Source organism: Pan paniscus, chromosome 2 (assembly GCF_029289425.2).
Source record: "Pan paniscus chromosome 2, NHGRI_mPanPan1-v2.0_pri, whole genome shotgun sequence".
Lineage (NCBI taxonomy): Eukaryota > Metazoa > Chordata > Mammalia > Primates > Hominidae > Pan > Pan paniscus.
This window is the reverse complement of record NC_085926.1, coordinates 190076856-190101393: the sequence shown is the minus strand read 5'-3', so window position 1 is coordinate 190101393 and position 24538 is coordinate 190076856. Positions and strand designations below refer to the sequence as shown.

At 35.3% G+C, this 24538-nt stretch overlaps 1 protein-coding gene across 4 annotated transcripts in view; it reads left to right on the top strand.

Annotated features, from left to right (window-relative positions):
- Positions 1-24217, top strand: part of FGF12 (fibroblast growth factor 12) — a 589282-nt gene extending 565065 nt beyond the window's left edge. For 2 of the 4 annotated variants that reach the window (XM_008959806.4, XM_003807662.4), the window contains exon 5: positions 19341-24217. In XM_008959806.4, the coding sequence (XP_008958054.1) occupies positions 19341-19459 (119 nt within the window). In that variant the 3' untranslated portion in view covers positions 19460-24217. The remainder of the gene's footprint in view (positions 1-19340) is intronic. The other 2 variants (XM_034957907.3, XM_055110791.3) reach the window with 1 other exon arrangement.
- The last annotated feature ends 321 nt before the right edge of the window (positions 24218-24538 follow it).

The following is a 24538-nucleotide window of genomic DNA, read 5'->3' as shown; positions in this document are numbered from 1 at the left end:
GTACATAGCACGGTGACTGCAAACATTTAAGTCAATACTATCTTCCAATGTTCCAAGCACTGGATGAAATGTGATATTCAAAGCCCCTAGCCCCTCTCAGGACTCTCTTCACATGCTGTGTATTCAGCACATGAAATGAACTTTTCTTTCCTGCAGTATATTTTCACTTTATTTATTTATTTATTTATTTGAGATGGAGTCTTGCTCTGTCACCCAGGCTGGAGTGCGGTGGTGCAATCTCGGCTCACTGCAGCCTCTGCCCCCTGGGTTCCAGCGATTCTCCTTCCTCAGCCTCCTGGGTAGCTGGGATTACAGGCACACACCACCACACCCGGCTAATTTTTGTACTTTTAGTAGAGACAGGATTTCGCCATGTTGGCCAGGCTGGTCTCAAACTCCTGACCTCAGGTTATCTGCCCACCTCGGCCTCCCAAAGTGCTGGGATTACAAGCGTGAGCCACCATGCCTGACCTATTTTCATTCTTATTGGGCTCATTTTGTTCATCACCCCTGCTCCTTTAGTTTTTATCCATTTATCTCATCTACCTGGAAAATGTCTATTAGTCTTTGTAAAAAAATAATTCAAGAGTCAATACTTCCATGATGGCCTTCTTGACTTTCTTCAAGTAGAACTAAACATTCGGTCAGCTTGTCATTGCATACATTTCTCTCCCATAGAAATTATGACATTAAATTTGCCCAATGCCACTCTGTCTCCTCTTATTCATGGTTAGCTCACTCTTTGAATGAACAGAACATGTTTTATTTTTCTTCATATCTCCCTTTGTCTTCTATAATAGTTGGCATATCATAGAGAGATATTTGATAATCAACTGTCTGAAAAGTGAACATGTGAATGAATTAATGAATAGAAAACTATAAAGACAAAGAAGAATATATGCGCCAGAGAACTTTATGATATTCTTAGAGGTGTGACATATGTTTACTCAGAGCAATAGTAAAATGTAAAGTGATGCAATATATAGGATTTATATTGGGACTCAGAGAAAAAGGCTATTATTTTCCCAAAAAGTAAGATATCATTGAGAAGCTAATATTTAAACTTACCTTCAGGGCTAGGCCAGGTTCCTGCAATTTGAGATGAGAGGTAGGGATTAGGCAGACAAAAACACTCCAGGTGCAGTGTGAATAAAGGCAGGAAAGTGCCTGCTTCTTAGGGTTAAGCAAAGGGTACCTGAGAAGTAAGTAATATTTTCACAGGGAAATATATGGATTCTCAAAAATGAAATGTTTGATGAATTATGCTCTTAATTATTGCATCATTTTTATTTGTTCATTTACATTGATTTTCTTCTTGTTATAAAAGTAGTACAAGGTCATTTACAATTTTGGAAAATTTAGGAAAGTATGAAGAAAAGAAATCCACGTGTTGTGTTTATTCCCTTTACGGATAATGCCCTTTATATTCAACTTCACCCTCATGACCCCACTTAAAAATACACCTAGGCCAGGCTTGGTGGCTCACGCCTGTAATCCCAGGACTTTGGGAGACCGAGGTGGGCGGATCACGAGGTCAGGAGTTCGAGATCAGCCTGACCAACATGGTGAAACCCCGTCTCTACTAAAAATATAAAAATTAACCAGGCGTGGTGGCACATGCCAGTAATCCCAGCTACTCAGGAGGCTGAGGCAGGATAATCAAGGAGGTGGAGATTGCAGTGAGCTGAGATCATGCCACTGCACTCCAGCCTGGGTGACAAAGCAAGATTCTTTCTCAAAAAAAAAAAAAAATATATATATATATATATATACCTATAACCTACCCTCCTAATTTTAGCTGCTATCTGTACTTTGGTTAATCAAGTTTCCTCTTGGGTCTGGATGAGCATGTACGTGTACAACTGGACATTCCTATATGTATGGATTAGAATTAAGGTTGTCTTCGCACAACACAAACTCATATTAACAGCAGCTTAATCATATAAAGTTTTTTATTCTCTCACAAAACAAATCTAGAGACCAGCTATCCTAGCTGGTACTGTGCTTTCCCAATTGGTAGGGCCTTGGCTGCATCCAGCTTTTACTACCTCTCTCCCAGTGTTTTGCTATGGCTTATTTACAACTGTGCACTGCACCCGGAACACAACCACACATGCCGGCCCTGGATCTGCCCTTCTGCCCATGATCCAACCAGCATCTTATTCCAGCCAGAGGGCAGAGGAGAGGTGAAGAAGACAGAAGGAAAAGCCAGGGCCAGTTTTCTTTTCAAGCTGTCCATGGTAACTGCCATATGATACTTATCCCACTGGCCACAACCTAGTCAGGTAGTCACACTTAGGTGTAAAGAAGCTAAGAATGTAGTCTTTTTTTTTTTTTTTTTCTGGTTGCCATATACCAAATAAATGTTCTGTGACTAGGGGTTATGGCACAATGGGTATTGAGACACTAAAAACTCTGCTTCAGGCTTCCGTCCTCTTAATTTTAGAATATCTCTGATTTCCTAATTTTCTGATTGACATCTTTTGGTAGACTATCGTGTTTTTACTTTATGTTATTGACTGATCCTTTAGAATGATTTTCTTTTTGTTCTGGGGAAAAAAATGCATTCTAAATCAGATTCACTAATACTTCTATTCACTTCCAAGGATTTTTGTCTCTCTAGGTGTGAAGCATATAGAATATGATGATAATTACTTCCAAAAATGAAAAAAAAAACTTAATTGGTTTTAGGCCAAATACCTTCTCATTCCCTATAAATGTCTTTATCTTTTGTCTTAGGGAACTAACTTTATTGAACAATCTTAGCTAACAGTTTTATAAATGCTTACTCTGTGCAGGTGCTATTCTAAGCACGTCTCAATTACTGTCTCTTACTTTCCATTCCATTTGTATGAAGTAGGTTCCAGTATTATCCGCATTTACAAATGTGAAAAATGAAACACAGAGATACTGAGTAATTTCTCCTAAATCGTGCAGCTAGCAATTGGCAAAGCCAGAATTGAAACCAAAGCATTCTGACTTGAACAATCAAGTTCTTAAACCCCATTTGAAACTGGTAAGTTAGGCTACAGTCTGAGGTCTGAGAAAGATGTAGATGTAACTTCAATATAGTGGGACCTAGTAAATGATCTTGAGTAAATGTCTCCTAATTGCTTCTCTTCTTAAAAATCTGCAATATATCCCTACCCCTTAGAAATAAAAGTTCTGGCAGATTAATGGAGATCACCACACTCTTATAACTGACATGAAACACATGAAATTGGTTGGTTCTCTTCTGCCTCCTATGTGCTTTGATGTCATTATAATACAGAAAATGTGAACAATTACCTTATGATTCTCCATGCAGTTATACATTATATCATTAAATGATTTTAACAGGTTACCATTATTATCAAAGATATGTACACTTGAGGTTGTGTCAGGCATTAATCCACTGGATATTGAAACCTTTTTCCTCGCTGCTGGGATACTCAAATTATTTTTGCTGCCACCATTACTGCTATTACTAGTCTTACTACTTCTGTATGCAGTTTATCAATTTACTATTTGCTAGCCAGGTTGCATATGTTATCTCTGTTAAGCCTCACAATAGTTCTGTATTTTTATCCTCATTTTATAGATGAGGAAACGTCATTTAAAGTAATTAAGTAACCAGTCCAAGACCACAGGGATAGATAAATACAGAACTGGGGTTGCAGTCCAGGAACCCTAATGTCACATAACCTCTGTACTATGTTGCCCTTCAATCTGAAGTAAGCCTATGAATATGCAAATACTCAGAAAAGTCAGTGATAGCAAAGCAGAAACCTTATAGTATGATGCAATTTGAATAGTAAACTAGTTTTAAATCATGCAAAATTGAGACAGAAATACATGATATGATGAGAAACACATTGGTAAACAAACAGATAAAACAGTTAATGGAATGCCATATTCAAGCTAGGCAAGAAAGAATTAACAATGCATCACTTCTTTTCTGGTGAATTCTAACAAGGTTTATTTCCACTCAGCAAAAAAAAATTGGACCAGATGATTTCTAAAGTTCTTTGGCAATGACATTGTGTGGCAGTCGTTATAAGCCCTTCACTGTAAAACCATGTTCCTTCATAGAACCTAGCATAGAATTTACATGTAAAACTGGTCTAAACATATTTTCTTTATTGAATTATTGAATAAATAAATTACAGCTTTATGAGCTATTTTCATTATTTGTGATTTTTTTTTAATGAAGGGATAGGATGAAAGGCATCCTAGCCATAACTTACATTTAAATAGATTTTAGGACAGACGCAGTGGCTCATACCTGTATTCCCAGCAATTTGGGAAGTTGAGGCAGGTGAATCATTTGAGGCCAGGAGTTCAAGACCAGCCTGGCCGACATGATGAAACCTCCTCACTATTAAAAAATACGAAAATTAGCCAGGTGTGGTGGTACACACCTGTAATCCCTGCTACTTGGGAGGCTGAGGCAGGAGAATCACTTTTAACCCAGGGAGGTGGAGTTTGCCAGGAGCTGAGATTGCACCACTACACTCCAGCCTGGGCAACAGAGAAAGACTCTGTCCCAAAAATAAGTGAATAAATAAATAAAGTTTTCGATAATATTTTTCCATAGGGCAGGTATAAAGCACATAACTAGATGACACTTTTAGAAAACGATTAGAAAATGAGAGCATAAGAGATTAGCTAACTTGCTGCTAATGGGTTAACCAAAAAAATTATTGACTATTTTGTTTGTAATGTTTAAAGGCATTTTTGTAACCATGTAAGTCCAGTGGTAATACTGTTAACATCCTAACAGAGTCCAGCACTGCACGGTAAATGAGCCCTTCCTTTGTGAAGGGAATTGACCTCTTAGGGAGGAAAAGCCAAAGTAGGGTTTTTTTTGGTTTTGGGTTTTGCTTTTGTTCTTTTGTTTTTTACTGCTTATTTGTTTTTCACATATGTCTGCCTTTATCCCAGTCCTGCTGGTGTTGTCTTTTGAATGTCAGGATTCCCAAAATTAAGCGCTGCCAGTTTGAGGATGGTTAAGTCCTACACTGATAACATGATAATAATTACCCACCAGCCCATTTCCCTTCACTCTTTCACGTCTCATCCTGTGTTTAGAGAACAGGAGCGTTGATGAGGGGTTCCAGGGTAACCTATTCTGATAGATGGCCTTGATGTTTAAGCACATTACTATGTACATTGCATATAAACCTCTACTTACATGGGTCCCCTCCCCTGGAATTTTGGACAATAGCACAGTCTTCCTGATTCTCAATTCTGCTCTTTCAGAGTATTGTTCAAAGCACAGATAAGTAACTCCCCCAGATGTAAAGTGTTTTAGTGGTGACCTCCCCCTTTAGCATCAGATATAGCAGTCAAATACTCTTTGACAAAGAACAAAATACAGTCTCCTCCTTTTCTCCTCCCTCCTCCTTCAAGAAGCACATTGCTCAGCTACTGCAGGTGGCTGAGTATTTAGGATCTGGTTCTTCCCTTCTGAAAAAAAAAGTCTGTGTACTTTGCAAAGATTTAAGCTTCAAGAGCTGAGACCTGGAGAAATAAATATATTTCCAAATAATATTAAATAGGATCATTTGAGAGCCATCCATACAGAAGTATTAAACTTGGAATAAAGGAATATTGACTTATTTCTCCCAATTTATTTTGTAGTGGGGAGACAGTACTAACACACACACAAACACACACGCACACTCATGCACACTTGGCCATATACATGGTTTCCATTTTCTTTGTTAGAACTGGTGCTTTAAGCTCATAGAATCTGATTTAAGACTCAGCAGAATGTAAACTGTTGTTTCCCAAACATCAGTATCAGAACCATCTGTAGTGTTCCTAGAAGCTAACAGATTCTCAGACCAAATCTCCAAAGTGATCTGATGTTTGAAACCTAGGTAGGACCTAGGACTCTATAGGTTTAAAACCCTGTGCAGGGGATTTCTGATGGCATTGAGTTTGAGATGCAGCGTTCTGAATTTGGTGTTTCTAAGCTCCTTTTGGTCAAATCTGGCCATGGATGATTTAAATTTATTCATATTATTGTGATCAATATATTGGACTAAATCTAATGTAATATAAATTGTCCCTCTGACATGAAATTAAGTACACTATATATGTTACATTTTTACATTCCCTACTACTATCGAGACAGGTATGTTTTAGTCCAGGGTTAAACTCCTATATGAAGTCAGTAGAGGTAATGCCAATTATTTTATTAAATTGACACCTCTTAGAGCAACCTAATAGAAATCAAGTAACCAAGAATACAGAAGTGTCTAATTCTTTGGGTCAAAATTTGGCAGTGATTTCCTAAGCAATTTTTCTTTGAATGAAAGCAAGCGTATTGGAGAAGTCAAGAAACAGAAGAATGGCTACTCCATAGGCAGAGCAGCCTTGCTAAGTAATTTTGAGCAAATAATTTATCTCCTTCCACCTCAGTCATCTCTGAAGATAAAGTCTATTATAAATTCCACCTGCTTCAAAGGAATAATATGAAAATTAGACATTGTAAAAAAAGTTGGATTTTTCAAGAGAATTCTGTCAGATCAAACGTGAAATGCCTTTTTCATTTTGTCTTAGAAAATGGACATTGTCTTACTGTGTTTTGTATTGGAAAAATGCTGTGAGATGTGGCATTGCATGAGAAATTAAAGGCAATGAAAATGGAATCTGGAAGGAAAATAACAATCCCTTCAAAACTACATAATAAGACACCAAAGAACAGAGCAAATCAGGAGTCCTGATGTTATAAAACTCCAACTGGTGGACACTAATGCCAAATTTGATATTTTTATTTCAATAAACTGGAAATAGAAATAAATGCCTTGGTTCTCTTTTGGACCCAACCATACTGAAAGACAAAAGCAGAAAGATGGAGCAAAAAAGAACCTCTCTGCCAGTAATTGTTTTAATTACAGAAAGGATAATAGCTGCAACTCTTTCTTTTGCGTTTTGGGTTTCTGCCAGCCTGTGATACTTTCCTCCTGCAAACCATTGTAACTTATTCAAACAAGTTTTTTCTGGTTTCTGAATGTAGTCTTTAATACCACCCTCTTACCTCTTCCCCACACATTCTTCCTCTTTCTCTCTCTTTGTCACTCATGCAAATATTGCTTTTTCTTTCTTTCTAAACAAACATACAGATGCTTTTGTTCACAACGTTATAGTTGTTAACTCGTTATAGTAAATACGTATAGCACAGTGAATGCATTTCTAAGGCAATACATTTCTTCCAAACCAGCACTTAAAATTCTCCCACAGTTCCAAAAGGATCCCATGTAACATTCATTCAGGTGTGAAATTGCTTTAGGTAAATTTCCCACACCCTTCTATGATCTGCTATTAAGACAATTAAGTATCTTCAATGGTGCATTAACTAACACAGCAGTCTAACCTTTCAGCTTGTCGGAAATTACAGAGGACCAAGGAAAATTCAATTAAATTTGTAGTAATAAAATGATTAATCACATTTCATTTGTCTTTGATGGTAACTAGTAGTCGATGGAGGTTCTTTATAGAGTTTCATGTTTTAGTTTTATTAAAAACAGAAGTTAAATTGTTTTTATTTGGAAAACAGAATTTGTCAGAACAACTCCAGTGTTCCCACACACAGGTTGTTCAACTCTCCACTACAGAGTGACATTGACACTTAAAAATTACTGCTAGCACTCTCAAATTTCAAAGGATCTGTCAAGAATACAGCAACAGTATAAAGTGATAATTAGTAGCAGCTATACCACCTTATATTCCATTTGAATGGCATATTGTCCTTTCAACATGCTTTCTGAACCAGAGTATCATGTAATAGCCACTAAATCCTTGGAAGTATGAAGGTTAAGATTTACTATCCCTATTTTAAACACGAGAAAGATGTCATTTCTAGAGGTTAACTCACTTAGGTGTATACAGCTAGAAAGAAGCAAAACTAGAATTGTTACCTTGTAACTTCAGATGTCATGCTTGTCCTACTACAAATGTGATGTGATTGTGTGTGTGTGTGTGTGTGTAAATAGGTGCTGTCATTCCTTAAAGTTATTCAATTTAGTTAATCAGTTGTGTGCGTGTGTGTATTTGTGTGTAACTTCTTATGAATTAGAATCTGCAGAGGCAAGACATAGATACAAATGTGTATTCTTAGAACATCCGGGTATTTCTCATGGAAGAATTAAGGACAGCAACTCTACAAGTTGAGTGTGCATCAGAATTACCTAGAGAGCCCACTAAAGCATAGATTGCTAGGCCCCATCTCCTGAATTTTTAATTCTGTACGTTTGAGCTGGCCAAATAATTTGCATTTCTTAACGTTCCTGCTGTTGGTGGTGGTGGTTAGGGGTCATGCCTTGACAATCACTAAGTTTAGGGAACTGTCTGATGCAATGATCCTTAGAATCTCTGTCCTTTCTAGACTCTATAATGCACCATATATACAAGGAAAGGTAAGGGTGGTCGTCAACTTTCTTGGTTTATTTTCTGTTTCATTGATTTTTCTTATTTCTGTGAAGATGAGGCTTATTATTTGATTATTCAAATATCACAACTAAAGGAGCTTGATAAATATTGTCTACCGTATAGTATTCCTTGCTCCATTTGTGTCAAAGTCATCTATTTTACCTTTATATTGGTCAGTTTCAGGGAACTCAGCCCAAGTTTAGGACCTTAGATAAAGTAAAGATTCACTGACTTTAAAGGTGAAAGAAAAATCAGCTTTACTCCAACCAAAGACTTCTTCAGTTAGTCACTGTAGCATAGTAGATAGGAATATTCATTTGGAACATAACTATGAAACATCTACTAAGCGTCTTTCACTGTACTAATGGGGACACAGTTAGTACTCAAGGAAAGACAATTTTGACTTGATAGCATTTATGTCTAGAAATGGGTAAAAAATACGCAATTAAAAATAAGCAAGCATTTTAAAACATCACTAGAGATTAGTTCCAAGAAAAAAATATGGGACTATTTTTAAAAGGATGATGAAGGTAAATTTTGTAGAGAAGATGACGTAAATGATGTTTGAACAGTAATCTGAATGAAATTTAGTAGTAAACCATGCAAAGATGTGGTACAAGGTTTTTGCAGGCAAAGCTGACAGATTCCAAAGGCTTTTATAGAATCCGAGGATGCCTAATAATGAGCAAGAAAGCCAATGTGACTAGAATGGATTGATTAAAGGAACGGAAGGTAGGAGATGAACTTAGAGAGAAAGGAAAGACTCTATAAATTGAGGGCTTGTAACCACCTTCAGGACTTTAGATTTTATGGTTAATGTGATGGGGATTCATTATAGATTTTGAGCAGAATTGCACTGAAATCATCCAGGATCTTAAGCAAGATAGTATTAGATTGGACTCTAGGGTTTTATAACTAGAGGTAGAGAGAATGACTTTGAATTCATTTTGAAGGTAGACCTGATAGAGCATGCTAATGGATTGGATGTAGGTTGTTAGATAAAGACAGAAATCAGGGATGACTTTTAGGTGTTAGGCATGATGAACTGGGCGAATAATGGGTCTGTGTGCTGAAATGTGTACACACACACACACACACACACACACACACAACTTAAATATGACATTTTAAAATCGCTTGTAATCCCCCAGTACTGGTTATTACAACTCAGACACTACTGACATTTTGGGACTTTGGGTTGTATAATTCCTTGTTGTGGGGCATTTCCCTGTGCATTGGAGGATATTTAGCAACATCTATAGCCTCTATGTTCAGGATACCAGTAGCAAATCATCCTCGCTAGTGGTGACAAACAAACATGTCTCTGACATTATGAAAGATTCACTGAAGGCAAATTCACCACCGCTTGACAACCACTGCCCTAGGTTCTATGACTACTTTTCAAATGGGGAGACTATCTTGTTTGGAAAAATTATTCTATTGTGTGGAACTTTCTCACATTATAGAATATTAGTAATACCACCTTGACCTCCATCACTATAGTTGTGACAAGAAATGGGGAGAATACTTCCCTAGTTTCTTCACACTGCTAAGAAAATGAATGTAATTGCTGACTTACTCCTGGGGAACACTAACATTTATTGGAAAAGGAGGCTCCTGCAAAGGAGAATAAAATAGAGTAGCCAGTGATTTGCAGAAAGACTAGGCTATTTTGATTGATGTTCAAGAAACCAAGTGAAAACATCTTGTGAAAAAGGAGGAAATAATTAACTGTATCCAACACTGCTGGAGTGTCTACCAAGCTGCTAAATGAGAATTGATCTTTGCTTTTGTAACTCGTGGTCAGTAGTGACTTGACATGAGTGATTTTGGTGAAACAGTGAGAAATAAGTCTGAATGGAAAGAATTAAATGATAACTGGAGGCAAAGAAAAGAAGAAGGTAATATTGAATATTAAAGTTCTTTTGAGAACTGCTGCTATAAAAAGGAAGTAGAGAAATGAGGAGGGAGCTGGTGAGAAACATGACAGTTACATGGTAGGGTTCTTTGTTTTTAAAGCTATTTCATACATTCATATACTGATGGGAACAATCTGGGATAAGCAGACATTGGGATCACAGGAGAGAGGGACACCAAAGAACACTGAGTAGAAGGTCTGGGATTGAGTACACCATGGCGCTCTAGATTTAGATAAGAACTGCATAGTGCAAACATTGTAACAAGCAGGAGTCAGAACATGTGGGGGCAGATGTCCATAGGTTGGTAATTTTTGCCATGAAAACATTCCTCATCTGATTCTCCTTTCTAAGTGAAATGCAAAGTCAGATAGTTTATTGTCTTGGAAAATAAAGAGGAAGAATAAGAAGGAGAGAGGGAGAAGGAAGGAAGGAAGGAGAAAGAAAGAGGGAGGGAGTGAGGGAGGGAAGGAAGGAAGGAAGGAAAGAAGGAAGGGAGGGAGGGAGGGAAGGAAGGAAGGGAGAGAAGGAGGGAAAAAACAGAAAGAAAGAAGGAAGAAGAAAAAAGAGAGAGAGAAAGACGAGAAGAAAGAAAGAAAGAAAGAGGGAGGGAGGGAGAGAGGGAGGGCAGGAGGAAGGGAGGGAAGGAAAGAAGAAAGAAAAAGGAAAGAAAGAGAAATGAAGGAAGGAAGGGAGAAGAGAGAGAGAAAGAGCGAGAAAGTGAGAAAGCAAGAAAGCAAGAAAAAAGAAGAAACAAAGAAAGAAAGAGAAAGAAATAAAGAGAAAGAAAGAGAGAGAAAGAAAGAAAGAAAGAAAAAGAAAGAAAGAAAAGAAAGAAAGAAGAAAAGAAAGAAAGAAAGAAGGAAAGAAAAAAGGGAAAAGCAGGCAGGTCTATTTCCTGAGTCTGTGGAGGGGCTGAGGTGGTATTGGAAGCTTGAGGTACAAGGGGAGGGTGTGAAATAAGTAACTTGCGAAGCATGAGAGAGCCGATTGACCAGAAAGATGTAGTAGAATTCCAGAAAGTGCTGTGTACAACCATGAGGTTTGGGGTCAAGGTTTGACTTACGACCAGTCAAAACAGTTTTATGTTTTTCAGCATATTTAGACATACTCGACTGTTAGGCTATCAGCTTAGAGCAGGGGCACCAGGGTTAATCTCAAATGGATTTTACAGCTGACTGCCCTGTATTGCTATATTACTTTGGACAGGCTACCCTCTTTGTTCTTCAGTTTACTCAACTGCAAAACAGGCCACTAAAACTATCTGTTTTTATGGTCATTTAAAAAACTGTTTGTATGTATAATGTGCAGGCATATAGTAAGTGCTCAGTTAATGTTAGATATTATTATGAGGATGACTAATGCTTAATAGGAGAGTACCCATAGGATGGTACTTGGCACCCGGTTTATTATAGCTGTGTGCTTTATAAATAACAGCAATGCCCAAGATTTTACTTTTTTCATACTTTTAAGAAAGTCATTGTTTCACTGTAATTTTTTCAGAAGAAATTTATAACTAAAATAGAAGTTATTGTTGAATGTTAGAAGTTGTAAATAGGGGAATCTGAGCCATCGCGATGGCAAGGAAAGCCTGCATATTCTGATAACTGCATTTGCAACACAGGCACCCGTGAAAAGAATGTAATAGAAAAATATTAAATAGAAAGCTTGCCCTGGAAAAAATCCATACCTAATCCTACAAAGAGAAAATGGAGTGTTTTTGACAATACTTCAAAGCTCAGTGATATATATTTCACATTTCTCTTTTCTAAAAGTGTAATTTTTCACTTTAAAATGAAGCAAGAATTAAATAAATAGAACAAATACCATATATCATCACAGAGTCAATATATTATGGTCCTGTTCTGACCAAGTGTTGCATTGTATTTGTGTTACCAGAACTGCAGAACTGCAGGGCTTTCTATGGCTACATGGTCAGTGCATGCTCAGACAGCTGTTAAAATCAAAACCTTCACTGTGCTGGGTCACCTGGTAACTACTGTCTATCTCACAAGTGCATTCTGCTGACATTCAAGGGTTAAACTGGTTCCTAGTAAATACTGTGCTTTAAAGTAGTACATACTGTGAGCTGTGTTATTAGAAACTTGCTTGTCCTTGTGTCTAAAAATAAGGAGGAACACTCTCGCACCAAATCTCTACCTTATTTTCACTCAGAAAGCTGGGTTGAATCTCTCCGTTTCAATCTATGATAGCTCTAGAAAAGTCAAAAGCATGAATAGAAAGAAACATTAAGAAGAAGGAAGAAAATTGAAATGTAAGTCAGAATAGAGGAAAAATAAGAAGAAAAGAAGTGAAATAAGAGTGTGCTTTGATTTGAAGTAAGAGTACGGAAGAACCAAAAAGAAATGCTTCCTCTTCAAAACATGATCGTATTTTACCATTTGTCCAAAACTATTATGATGACGCATGGATTAGAGGAACAATGATATTTTATTTCAGAAATATCCTGGGGTGAGGGAAGCAAATATTTCTTTTCCTACTCTATGTACTTGACAAATGAATAGAAAGAGGGCAAGCGGCTTGATCAAGGACAACCCAGAAAAGCCAGATGAAAGGGAAATAACATTGTTTATTTATCTTGCAGGCCATGCATCTTTAGGACACTGAACATCCTTGAAATTTGGGTACTGAAACTGTGTTGGAAAAATAGTATCAAGTGCAATCAGAGAGAAACAAAGTTTAAATCAGTTTTATATTAAGTACTATCTATAACATCATACCTGCTGAAAATAAAATCTATATCACAAGTGTTGCCCCAAGGTCCTGAGTGAGACATAGTTAACTAGTAACATCCCATATTGTCTAAATTAGAGGATTTGTTTCCAATTTCATATGAGAAGTGCCACTGAATCTGAGTTTTTGTGAAACAGGGTTGGGGAACTGGGAAGACAAGAAAGATAGGGAGTTTCTGTTTGTTTGTTTTGTTTTCATGTTATTTCCAGTCTAGAAATTACTGCTTATCATAAGAACTAAAATATCAAATTTTGTTCTCATAGCTGAAGTGGCCTCCAGTGCATAACACAGAGGAAACAGGGAAAAAAATTTTGAAGAAAAAAAAGAGATTTAAAAAAAATTCTAGCACCTCCTAAAGCATGGTAAATCTATTCCTGGTGAAATAATATTGCTCATTATAGCAGAAAGAGTTGGAAAAAGTCCCTCTTGAAATACATTGCACTTCGAGCTACTACAAATCAAGGGACTAGGAATCTTTCTGGTTAATAATAAGAATCTTATTATTAGGAAGAGAGAAACTTAATCTGGCATAGGATAAGAATAATTTGAGAACCACAGTTTAAGAGTTGTAGAATTCATGTAGCTATTGAAGGTCAGAGCCTAGACAGTTCTCTGGACATACTTGCTAAAGGTTTCCCCTAATTGCTTAATAGTATGTGATTAGAAATTAATAGCAGAACTCCAAATTCTAGTACTGATATTTATATAAGATCATGAATAAATTTTACTATCAAGTACATGTGATTCCCATTTTCTATGTGGTATTAGTAATTCTCCATACTTGTTCATAGCCAAAAGGCCAGAAGCAATGACATTAGTAATTCTTAATTTATTTTTTGTTTGTTTAGGCTTCTTAAGCTCCCCCCAAAACAAAAGAACATGATTTAGATCGCCCAAATGAACCTCACCTTTCAATTGCATTCAGAATTATGGTACTTGGACTGGGTATATTAGATAAGCAGTGAAGCAGTGGGCCCTATACACGTAGTGGGTCTTCAGCTCGATTTATTCCTACGAAATTGTGATTGTGTTTGCAAAGCACCAGAACAACTCATAAAAGTTTCAAATGCTGCCAGTCATTCCTTACAGAGTTCACCCAGTGAGATTCAGTTTGAATGATTTTTCTTGACTATACTGACTAGTTGTATCCATATCACGTAAACCCAGACATTTTTCTACATAAAGGAATTAATAGATTTTTCTTTATACACTCATGTCGGATGGACGTTAACTCTTCATTTGCTATCATATCACTTAATTAACTAAGTATATTAACTCTTCATTTGCTATCATATTGAGGCTGATATATATGATATTCACGGTTTAAATTTTCTGGCCTGGAATTCAGCAAGCTCTGACACAAATTAGCCTTATCCTTCTTATTCGTCATCACCTCCCTATTTTACCCAGTCCTGTAGTGTTTATTTTTGCACTTGTGTCTCATCTGAATTAGGACTAGCTACATTGTACGTGCTCAGTGGCCACATATGGCTAAATGGATGCTATACTAGGCAGCACAGTCCTAGAATATTTTCATCAGATTCCTCTATCCTTTTCCTCACCCTGTACCTCCTCCTCAGTTATATCTCAACTCTCTCTTCCTTAATACAGTTCTAAAACTAATGTTTTTTTATTATTGGGGAATTGCTGGCTCTTGCTATGCAAATGGAACACCTCTGGCTTTAATAGTCACTTCTTATACCTTATACTCAGGACAATTCAGAACAAGTTGTTTGTTTGCTTTTTAATAAAATATGATAATACAAAATTTACCATTTTAATCATTTTTAAGTATATGTTTCATTGCCGTTAAGTACATTGACATTGTTGTGCAAACATCACCATCATCCAACTCCAGAACTTTTTCATCTTCCCCAACTGAAACTCTGTACTCACTAAATAAGAAATCCCCATTCTTCCCCACCCCCTGGCAAGTACAGTTCTATTTTTTGCATCTGTGAACTTGACTACTCTGGGTATCTCACATAAGTGGAATCAATATTTGGCTCCTTGTAACTGGCTTATTTCACCTAGCACAATTTCTTCAAGGTTCATTCATGTCGTAGTATGTGTCAGAATTTTGTTTTTCAGGCTGAATAATATTTCATTATATGTATAGGCCACATTATATTTACCCATTCATTTGTCAATGGACATTTTGGTGCTTCCATCTTTTGGCTACAGTGAATAATCCTTCTATGGACGTGGATGTACAGATAGATGCTGGGGTCCCTGCTTTCATTTATTTTGAGTGTACACCTACATGTGGAATTGCCGGATCATATGGTACATCCGTATTTAATTTTTTGAGGAATCACCATTTCATTTTCCACGGTGGCTGAAACATTTTACATTTAAGTAGCAATGAATAAGGGTTTCAATTTCTCCACATACTCACCAACTCTTGTTAGTTTCTTTTTTGATTTTGTTTATAACAGCCATATGTTTTCTTTTATTACCATTTCTGAATGACTTTAGGACTATTTAGTGAAGTTAAAGCCAACTTAAATCTTGATTAACATACAGACATAAGAATTCAAACACTGATATGTCAGTCATTTTACATTGTTTGATAAATTATGGTATTTCTGATTTTATTCAAAACTCTTAACTAGGACCTTGAAACCCTAAATATTCATCCTGGCCCTGCCACTACTCACTATCTGACTTTATGGAAGTGGCTTAATTTCTTTTATATTAAAAAAAATGGGGGTGATAATTTCTCACCTACTATATTCACTGGGTTATAATTGTAAAATTTAGTTAATCAATTTAAAATTGCTTCGAATACTCTGAAATGATAGTTTTATTCAAGGAATTATCATTGAGGCTGCTATATACATCATGGTGATTTTCGTTTACATTTTGCACATATAATGCACTTTAGAGAACACTTACGCCTTGTTTCCTTCCTCAATTTTGTTTCATTATTTCCCATGTACATTCAGAATAGCAGTCATTAAGTGTTAATGCAACTATGGATGGTAGTAAGGCAGTTATATTACTGAAGGGAGGTACTTTATTCTTTGCTTTCTAATTGGATTATGGTCTTTTAATTACGTTGTAATTCAGAAATTTGATTGAGGCTTATTCCCCTTGATTTGTCAGCTTCTTAGATATGTTACTGAATCCTAGGTCCTGTAAATAACAATGAAAATTAATGCTCAAGAAATTACATTTAATCTATTGCTGTGACCAAGGTTTTGCTCTCCGTATTTGTATTTGCATGCAGTTTCTAGAATAACTTTAGTTTGCTTTCTCTGAACATCCTTTTATTTTGGTTAACGGAAGTATAGAAATTCAAATACCTATTTGATTTATTGAGGAGGAGGGCGGTTTTTATCAGTGAACTGGAAAACCTACCTTTTACTTGTCATTTTCTAACTGGGACATGAACTAGGTTTTCAAAACCCTTAATTTTATTACTCCATTTAGTGCAAAGATTGGGAAATTAGAAAATGAGTTGTATGAGAAAAAGAGCAAATTTTACATCTTGCTGTGGCACTGGTGACTTTTGGTCTTTTTGAAACACTGTATATTTTCAGATGTCAATTTGCAATACCTCTCAATATAAGGATGGCCAGCAGGGTTAAATTACTGGAAAAGTTATCTGCAGCAGTAATTATAACAGTAACATTGTGTGTTGACACAAATGAAGTATTTTATGTGCAAGTGAGAAATAGAAAACAAAAAAAAAAAGATAAAAGTCCAAGTGAATGTTTTGGGTAGAATCTGTGGCATAAAAAAACTAAAAAGGAAATTGCAACTCTAAGAAACTCAGCTTAAAAAATGATAAAAATATACACTTTAGGCCGGGCGCGGTGGCTCACGCCTGTAATCCCAGCACTTTGGGAGGTCGAGGCCGGTGGATCACGAGGTCAGGAGATCGAGACCATCCTGGCTAACACGGTGAAACCCCGTCTCTGCTAAAAATACAAAAATTAGCCAGGCATGGTGGCTGGTGCGTGTAGTCCCAGCTACTTGGGAGGCTGAGACAGGAGAATAGCGTGAACCCAGGAGGCGGAGTTTGCAGTGAGCCTAGGTAGCACCAAAGCACTCCAGCCCGGGCTATAGAGCAAGACTCCGTCTCAAAAAAAAAAGATAAAAATATACACTTTAATGAAAATTAGAAAATTTATTCCTCAAGTATCCCCGGATGAAGCTTAAGGATTTGCAGGTCAAAATATATTATTTTTTAAAAAGGAGATTTTTGTAAATTCATTGAGATTCTGATTTAGCAATCTGTGGGGTGACCTGCAGATGTGTAAGTTTTCACAGCTGATTAGGTGACAGAGTTGGGAAGAACTATTTTATGGTATCATATGAATAGCGTTCCAGCTAAATCACTTCGTTGCTTCTTGCGTTCCCCTGTGCATTGAGCAGTTTTATGTAAATGGTTGTATTTTGCACAAATAAAAAACTATGCTTTAATTTTGGAGTTTTTAATTTTTTTATAATAGAAAGAGAGGTAAGCACTATTAGACTTAGGGAACTTCAAGATTCTGGCAAGATATTCCCTATGGATCTTCTATTTGTTGAAACAAAAAAAGAAGAAGAAAGACAAACTTGAATGACTTACTTGTGTCATTTGAAAATTATATGATCTACTCTCTGAGCTGGTTTCCTCTGTATACTCTGTTACTTCAGCCAAGGGCATTTAGTCCTTTGGGGATGTTGGAAGAGCCATCCGTGCAGTAATTGAAATATTTTTAAATCTCATTAAAATATATGTGGCTAATTTACATAACAGCCTTAACACACATATTTTATTCATATATTTTCTGCTACTCAGAGTGTAGTCTGGGTTTTATCAGCATCAACATCACCTGAGATCTATTTAAAATGGAGACTCTCAAGCTCACTACAATCCTTCTGATTCATAATCTGCATTTTAACAATATGCCTAGGTGATTCCCATGTACGGTAACATTTAAGAAGTTCTGTAATAGAATATGTTGGAAGAAATCTGTCTCCTCATCACTGAACCAGTCTCAGGAGACACTCACTTGTATTCTAAATTCTGTTTTAGTCTAGTTTTGGATTTAGAATACTTTCAGCCAAAACAATTTATTTCTATATTCTCTGAAGATCTGTTATTCAAAATGCTCACAAAGAAATCAGCTCCTTAATTTTCATAAACATTTTTTGGTACTTGCTATATGCAAGGCATTTAATCTTCATAAACATGCTATTTTTCATTTATGAAAATGTGTCCAAATTAACAAGGCTAGGAGATGGCTGAGTCAGGGTGTGGATCCGGGTAGCATGGTTCGCAAATCGGTAACCACTCAAAGTTCAAGGGAGGAAGCTATTTGATGTTGCAAGTAACATTCAAATTATCAAATCTTTGTAATGATGGTTTAATAGGTGGAGATACCTGTTTGTTCCTAAGCTGAGGATAAAAGTAACTCCTGATATTTACCTGAGACATATCATATACTCTTATCTAGTCACATTTGTCTATTTCACAAGAGTGTAATGAAGCTGAATTAATGTGTTTTGTAAGAATAACTTGAATAATTTGAAAACATTGTTCTTTCTAAACAATTATCTAGGAATAGCCATGATGGCTCACAGATGACTGAACTTTACAGCCAGACAATACAATAGAGGAGAAAAGAACGGTTTATATAGATATGAACTGAAGTCTCATGCTTGCATAATCACATTCCCTATTGATGAAAAACTACAAAGTCACGGACTGTGTTTCTTACTTTAGCTAAATGTAGGGCAGTCGGGGAAATTGCTTCATCTTTTTTCCTTTTCTCTGTCCTCCCTTATTTTTTTACATAGGGTGCCCTGGAAATGGCAATAAATATTTCAGTTTGATACATTATATTTCCTATGGTAGGGTAAAGATTAGCAACATGTAAATAAATATTTTTTTACCTACCCGAATTAGACTGCAGACTAAGGACCAAAAAGCGTAATATTTCCCATGTCTCCTCTGACTCTGGATGAAAATCCTGTTTTCTAGGTTAGGAAACTGTAAAGATTCAAGCCTTATCTATGAGAGAACAAAAACAACTTACTTAAATGTCTGCAGTTCAAGAAAAGTTTAAAAGGTTGTGACTGAAAGAACTGAAAGAAAATTAAGTGTATTCACTGATTATCAAGTTAAAACTTTTTTTTTATAATAAGAAGAAGAGCTTGTGATGAGAGTGAAGAATATTGTAAAATCAAATTTGAAAAGCTTATTGAAGGAAATTTATGTCCACTGTCATAAGTAATTTTTGTTATTTTGCCTTTCAGTGTGTATGTACAGAGAACCATCGCTACATGAAATTGGAGAAAAACAAGGGCGTTCAAGGAAAAGTTCTGGAACACCAACCATGAATGGAGGCAAAGTTGTGAATCAAGATTCAACATAGCTGAGAACTCTCCCCTTCTTCCCTCTCTCATCCCTTCCCCTTCCCTTCCTTCCCTTTTACCCATTTCCTTCCAGTAAATCCACCCAAGGAGAGGAAAATAAAATGACAACGCAAGACCTAGTGGCTAAGATTCTGCACTCAAAATCTTCCTTTGTGTAGGACAAGAAAATTGAACCAAAGCTTGCTTGTTGCAATGTGGTAGAAAATTCACGTGCACAAAGATTAGCACACTTAAAAGCAAAGGAAAAAATAAATCAGAACTCCATAAATATTAAATTAAACTGTATTGTTATTAGTAGAAGGCTAATTGTAATGAAGACATTAATAAAGATGAAATAAACTTATTACTTTAAAGGAAAGGATTTGGAGAATTGAACTCACAAACTGATGTTATATACTCAATAGCTTAAACTCATGATAATGCTGCGATGTGTGGTTTTGCTTGATTTTGTATTTTATTTGGGCATCTGGAATTGACACACCATTACATTCTGTTTGCAGGATTTTTTTTGTAACCATGAAATTGAACATTTCCAAATTATAAACTATGTTAATACCTATAAAATATACAGCCAGGAACCATTTATCATCAAGAAAAGTGTAAGAAATTATTTTTGAGATGTAATTTAAGATTGTTTTATGTAAAAGGAAAATCTTGTATGGCATCGAATAGCCTTAATGAATTTAATTCTTTCACAAAAATAATTTCAAATTATCCTAGAGTATAACATTTTTATCAAAGATATTATTTCCGGAGTTCGTTCTTTCTTTTTTTTTTTTTTTTTTTTTAGTAATTTAGCAAAAACATTACTGTTCTAATGCTGAAGTGACTTTTGCCAGTGCCATGTCCAGGTGGTGAGGTATAAGTTACTTGCTCTTAGCATTTGGTCTGATTTTTTTGCTTTGTGAACACCTTTGAGAGTATCCACAAAGCAATGTCTCAGGTGTGGATACCTGAGAGCATGTTTTAGAAAGCTTTGTACCCTGTCTTGTGGCAGGAAAGAAAGAACAGGGGTTTTACATAAGGAAATAAGTCCTAGGAAATTAGTCAACGCAAATTGCATTTGCCTTTGTACCTTACCACAGTCTTATATTGTTTTTTAAACTCTGCCATGAAATTTGGAGACATGACTGTGAAATTCCTAACTTACTATCTTACAAAGCCAGTAGCTAATTTGTTGCTCTATGTATGATCCTGTTACAAGTCCAGTTTGCAATTCGTTTGTTTCCTAGAACACAGAAGGGTACCAGTAATACACTAAATTTTCAAGGGGTGTAGAGAAATAATATGGAATTAGCAGCTATGACTCCAACAGACAGGATTGTGTGAGCAGCTGAAAGGAGCAAAAAAGAACTCAGTGTAAGAGAAGGCACATAGTTAAGAATACTAAAGTATTTTTAAAAATCAAGGAAGAAATAAATGTTATACAATTTGCATTGGAATAAATAGATCTATTTAGTCCTACAAATCAGGAGTGGTGTAGAGACATCCAAATTTAAAGAAAAAAAACCACACAAAACAGAATGTTAAAAAATGTATGCAGATTTATGGATATTATCAATGAGAAGACATAGCATGTAACTTCTCCTATATCTCTACTGTCCAGCATGTATTGTTCCAAATATGACTCCCTAAAATATATACACTTTGCAAAAGCTCTAGGCCCTCACCTCAAACCTTGCCATTGGTTGCTGTATTTCAAGGTCAATATAGTTTCCCTCACTTTACACAATCATTATTCTTCAATAGTGGACCATATCCTTCACCAGGTATCCTATTTCTGTTATCTAGAGGTTAGCAGAAAATGAAATGAAGGACTTTCCCTAAGCAGTTGGGAAGAACAAATTGTATGCATGTAGGCAAAGATTTTGAAGATACATTTGCAAGAGATATTTGTTTAACCAAAATATTTGGAAAGTAACAAATAAAGACATTTAAATTTTCTAAAAATGGACTTGCTCTTCTAGGAAAAGAATACCCTTGGGGCAAAAATATAACTCTAGCTGTATTTCTTCTTGTCACTCTTGATTCAACTTGATTATAAATACACCTGTCACTACCAGAACCAAAAAGAAAAAATCCCAAGCACAAAGCTTATTTTATTTGAAAAAAATAAAAAAGAAACTTCAACACTATGGGACACTGGCTCTTTTAGCATGAAATGACTTGAGCTTTTGTAGTGATGATACACACACATACACACTCATCAGTAAAACGATGGTTTCATAAATAACACAATTGATGCAAATCATAAAAATCTATTACAATTATGATTTCATGACAAAATATATTTAATTAAGTTTGTTATAAAAAAATAGAGATATGAATCACTAACAAAATTCCTCCCTCTATTTTCAGTGGCTATTCATCATTTATCATCTAGATTCACATTTGTCTCCTTCCTGATAGCAGTTAAGAAAAAATTCTAACCACACAATTTGTATATTGTTTTTCTCCATATTATGTTAAGCAAATGTTCACTGCAGTAAAATATTTTGGAAATTAGCTTTGTCTTATTTCCAGTTTAGTTCAGAGAATTAATTGGAAACCTGATTTATTTTACACATAAACCTGACAAAAAAATGTAGCTTAGAGCAAAGGGTGAATGTTTGCTTAACTGCTGCTTACTTCTCAAGTACATGAAACCTTTAATAGAATATGCCAGTATTCACTGAGTTTTTAAAAATATTACCATGTATAAACATATAATATCCAACTTCATCCAAAAATATGATTGAGTTTAAGTACTTTGTTTTTCAGGCTTATTTCAAGTATAATAATTCTTTGATTTTCATTGTTCTGATTTCTGGGTCTTCAATTCATTCGTCACTTTTCCTTTTTAAGTAAAATAAGCTTTTTTTTTTTTTTTTTTTGAGTTGCATTGGGATTTTTCCCAGGAAAAAATATGGCTTTTAGTAATGCTTTGCAATTGGCTACGCAGATATAAATTAAGATATGTTTATTCTGAGTTCTTATTGGAATAAGTTTCAAAATCAACGAGCTTAAGAATGAAAACAAAACTTTTGAGAATCTCACAAAATAGCTTTCTGGTCAATACACCTTACTTGATTTTTAAGCTCGCAGAATAAAGTATAGAAACAAATGGAGCTGAAGTTCCATTTGCTAATTCAGAGACTTTTGTGCTTCTGCAAATTGGAGGGCAGCAAGCCATCCTATTCTCATGGTAATCGTTTTGGCTTTGAAATTTACATACAATTTAATAGCACATTTTTAGCCATTATGGATTGGCGCAATAAAGAGATATCAATGTAATGCAATGTGATGCTTTATGGGCCTCATTCTAATTCAGAAAGCTTGTTTAAAAGAACTAAGACTCTTCTGTTTAATAAAATAGCAACAATCTAATATCTAGATTGGTGGTCCTGCGGTGCCACTAGTGGGAGATGAGAGTATTAAGACAAGAGTAAGGACAAGGAAAGACTTAAAGGTTGCATATTGAAAAGTTTGGAATTCCTAATTTGGGAGCACTGATTTCTTGGTGAAGAAGTAAGTATGACTACGTTGCCAGTAATTTTTTTAAAACATAGACCCAGAAATAGCAAATCGATTTCACCCTCATACCTTAGTCTACAAGGCCTTGCTCTTGAGAAGGTTTTCCATGATATTGCTTAATTTCATCTGCACAAGATGAGACACAAACATAAAAATTCCCTGCTCATTTTAATACCATAAAAGGCTGAGGTTATTTCTCTGTCATAAAATTGTAAATAGCATTTTTTAAGTAAAAATTACATTTAAAACAGTGGATTGTTCTACAAATATATATGTGTATATATACATATGCTTCTGAAATAAGGATATATTATATAGAGTTTTTATTTGATTTGTGGTCTTTAGTCATAGGTAATCAAAAATAAAGAGATTTGAATGCAAAACTTTATACATTAATGTACATTTCTAATGATGGTACAAATTGCCACTTTATAATAAAAAAGAAACAGGTGGGAATAATAATCAAAGCACGTGTTCCTTCAGTACTTTGGTGATTTTTAATCCCCCTTGTGATGCACAGGAAATTATTTTTTAGTTACAAAAAGTTATCTTAGAAATCTATACTTCCCAATACAGATTTCATGATAAGTCATATCAAATTGAGAATTTGTGGTGAAAGAATAGGAAAAGGATGCTAGATGCTGATCTTTATTTTTCAGGATTTTTCCTGGAGCCCAAGTTAAAAATTCAATACTTAAATCTAAGTTAAGTGAAAATTAATAATGTTCAGAATGATGTATTGAGCTTTAGTAACAGACGGAAGCAAAAAAAATAAGAATATTTAACATTATGATAATAGCCTTAAAATAATGTAATAAAAATTGCATCATTAAATGTTCTATTAGTTGGAAAGAATGAGCTGATGTTTCTTTGTCTTTGCTCCAAGTACAATTTAAAGGCAGTGACATTCATTTTACTCAAAATTGTTCAAAAAGTCCAAAACATATTCCCATGGCTAGAATTGGTATTAGCTCCAATACAAGGTTAAATGTTACAATCTTAAGAAATTATTGGCACTGAAATGTTTAGTAAACATGTTGTATGAGAAACTAAACAAATTAATGTTTCATTTTTCCATTAAAGCACAGATTATTCAAATCATTGTTTTCTGAGCTCAGATTTGTAAAATGTTTATACATCATTACCCTCCTGGAATTAAAAACAATTAAAATCCTGAGATGCTCATGCACGTAGACGAAATACTGGCACTTTTTTTTAAACATTAAACTTCTTTGAGAAGTCTACCTTTTTTTTTTAGTGTGTTTATCCTATATTGCTGAAAAAGCGCTGTGTCTTTTTAAGAAAAAGATCAAAAATTGATTTACAGATGGGAAAGATGTCTAATTTTGTAGAAGAGTTGAAAGAAAAGTAAATGTTTCTTTGTAATTACATAGCTACTTGTCTCAACCTGACATCTTGCTTTCAAGGATTAAGAACTAAAGTACGTTCATTTATTCTTTTATTCATAACATACCAACTAGAGGCTCAGTTGAGTTTAGGCATCATACACTAAATTGCAATCTCAAAACAACAACAACAAAGGCAGACACATAAATAAACAAATA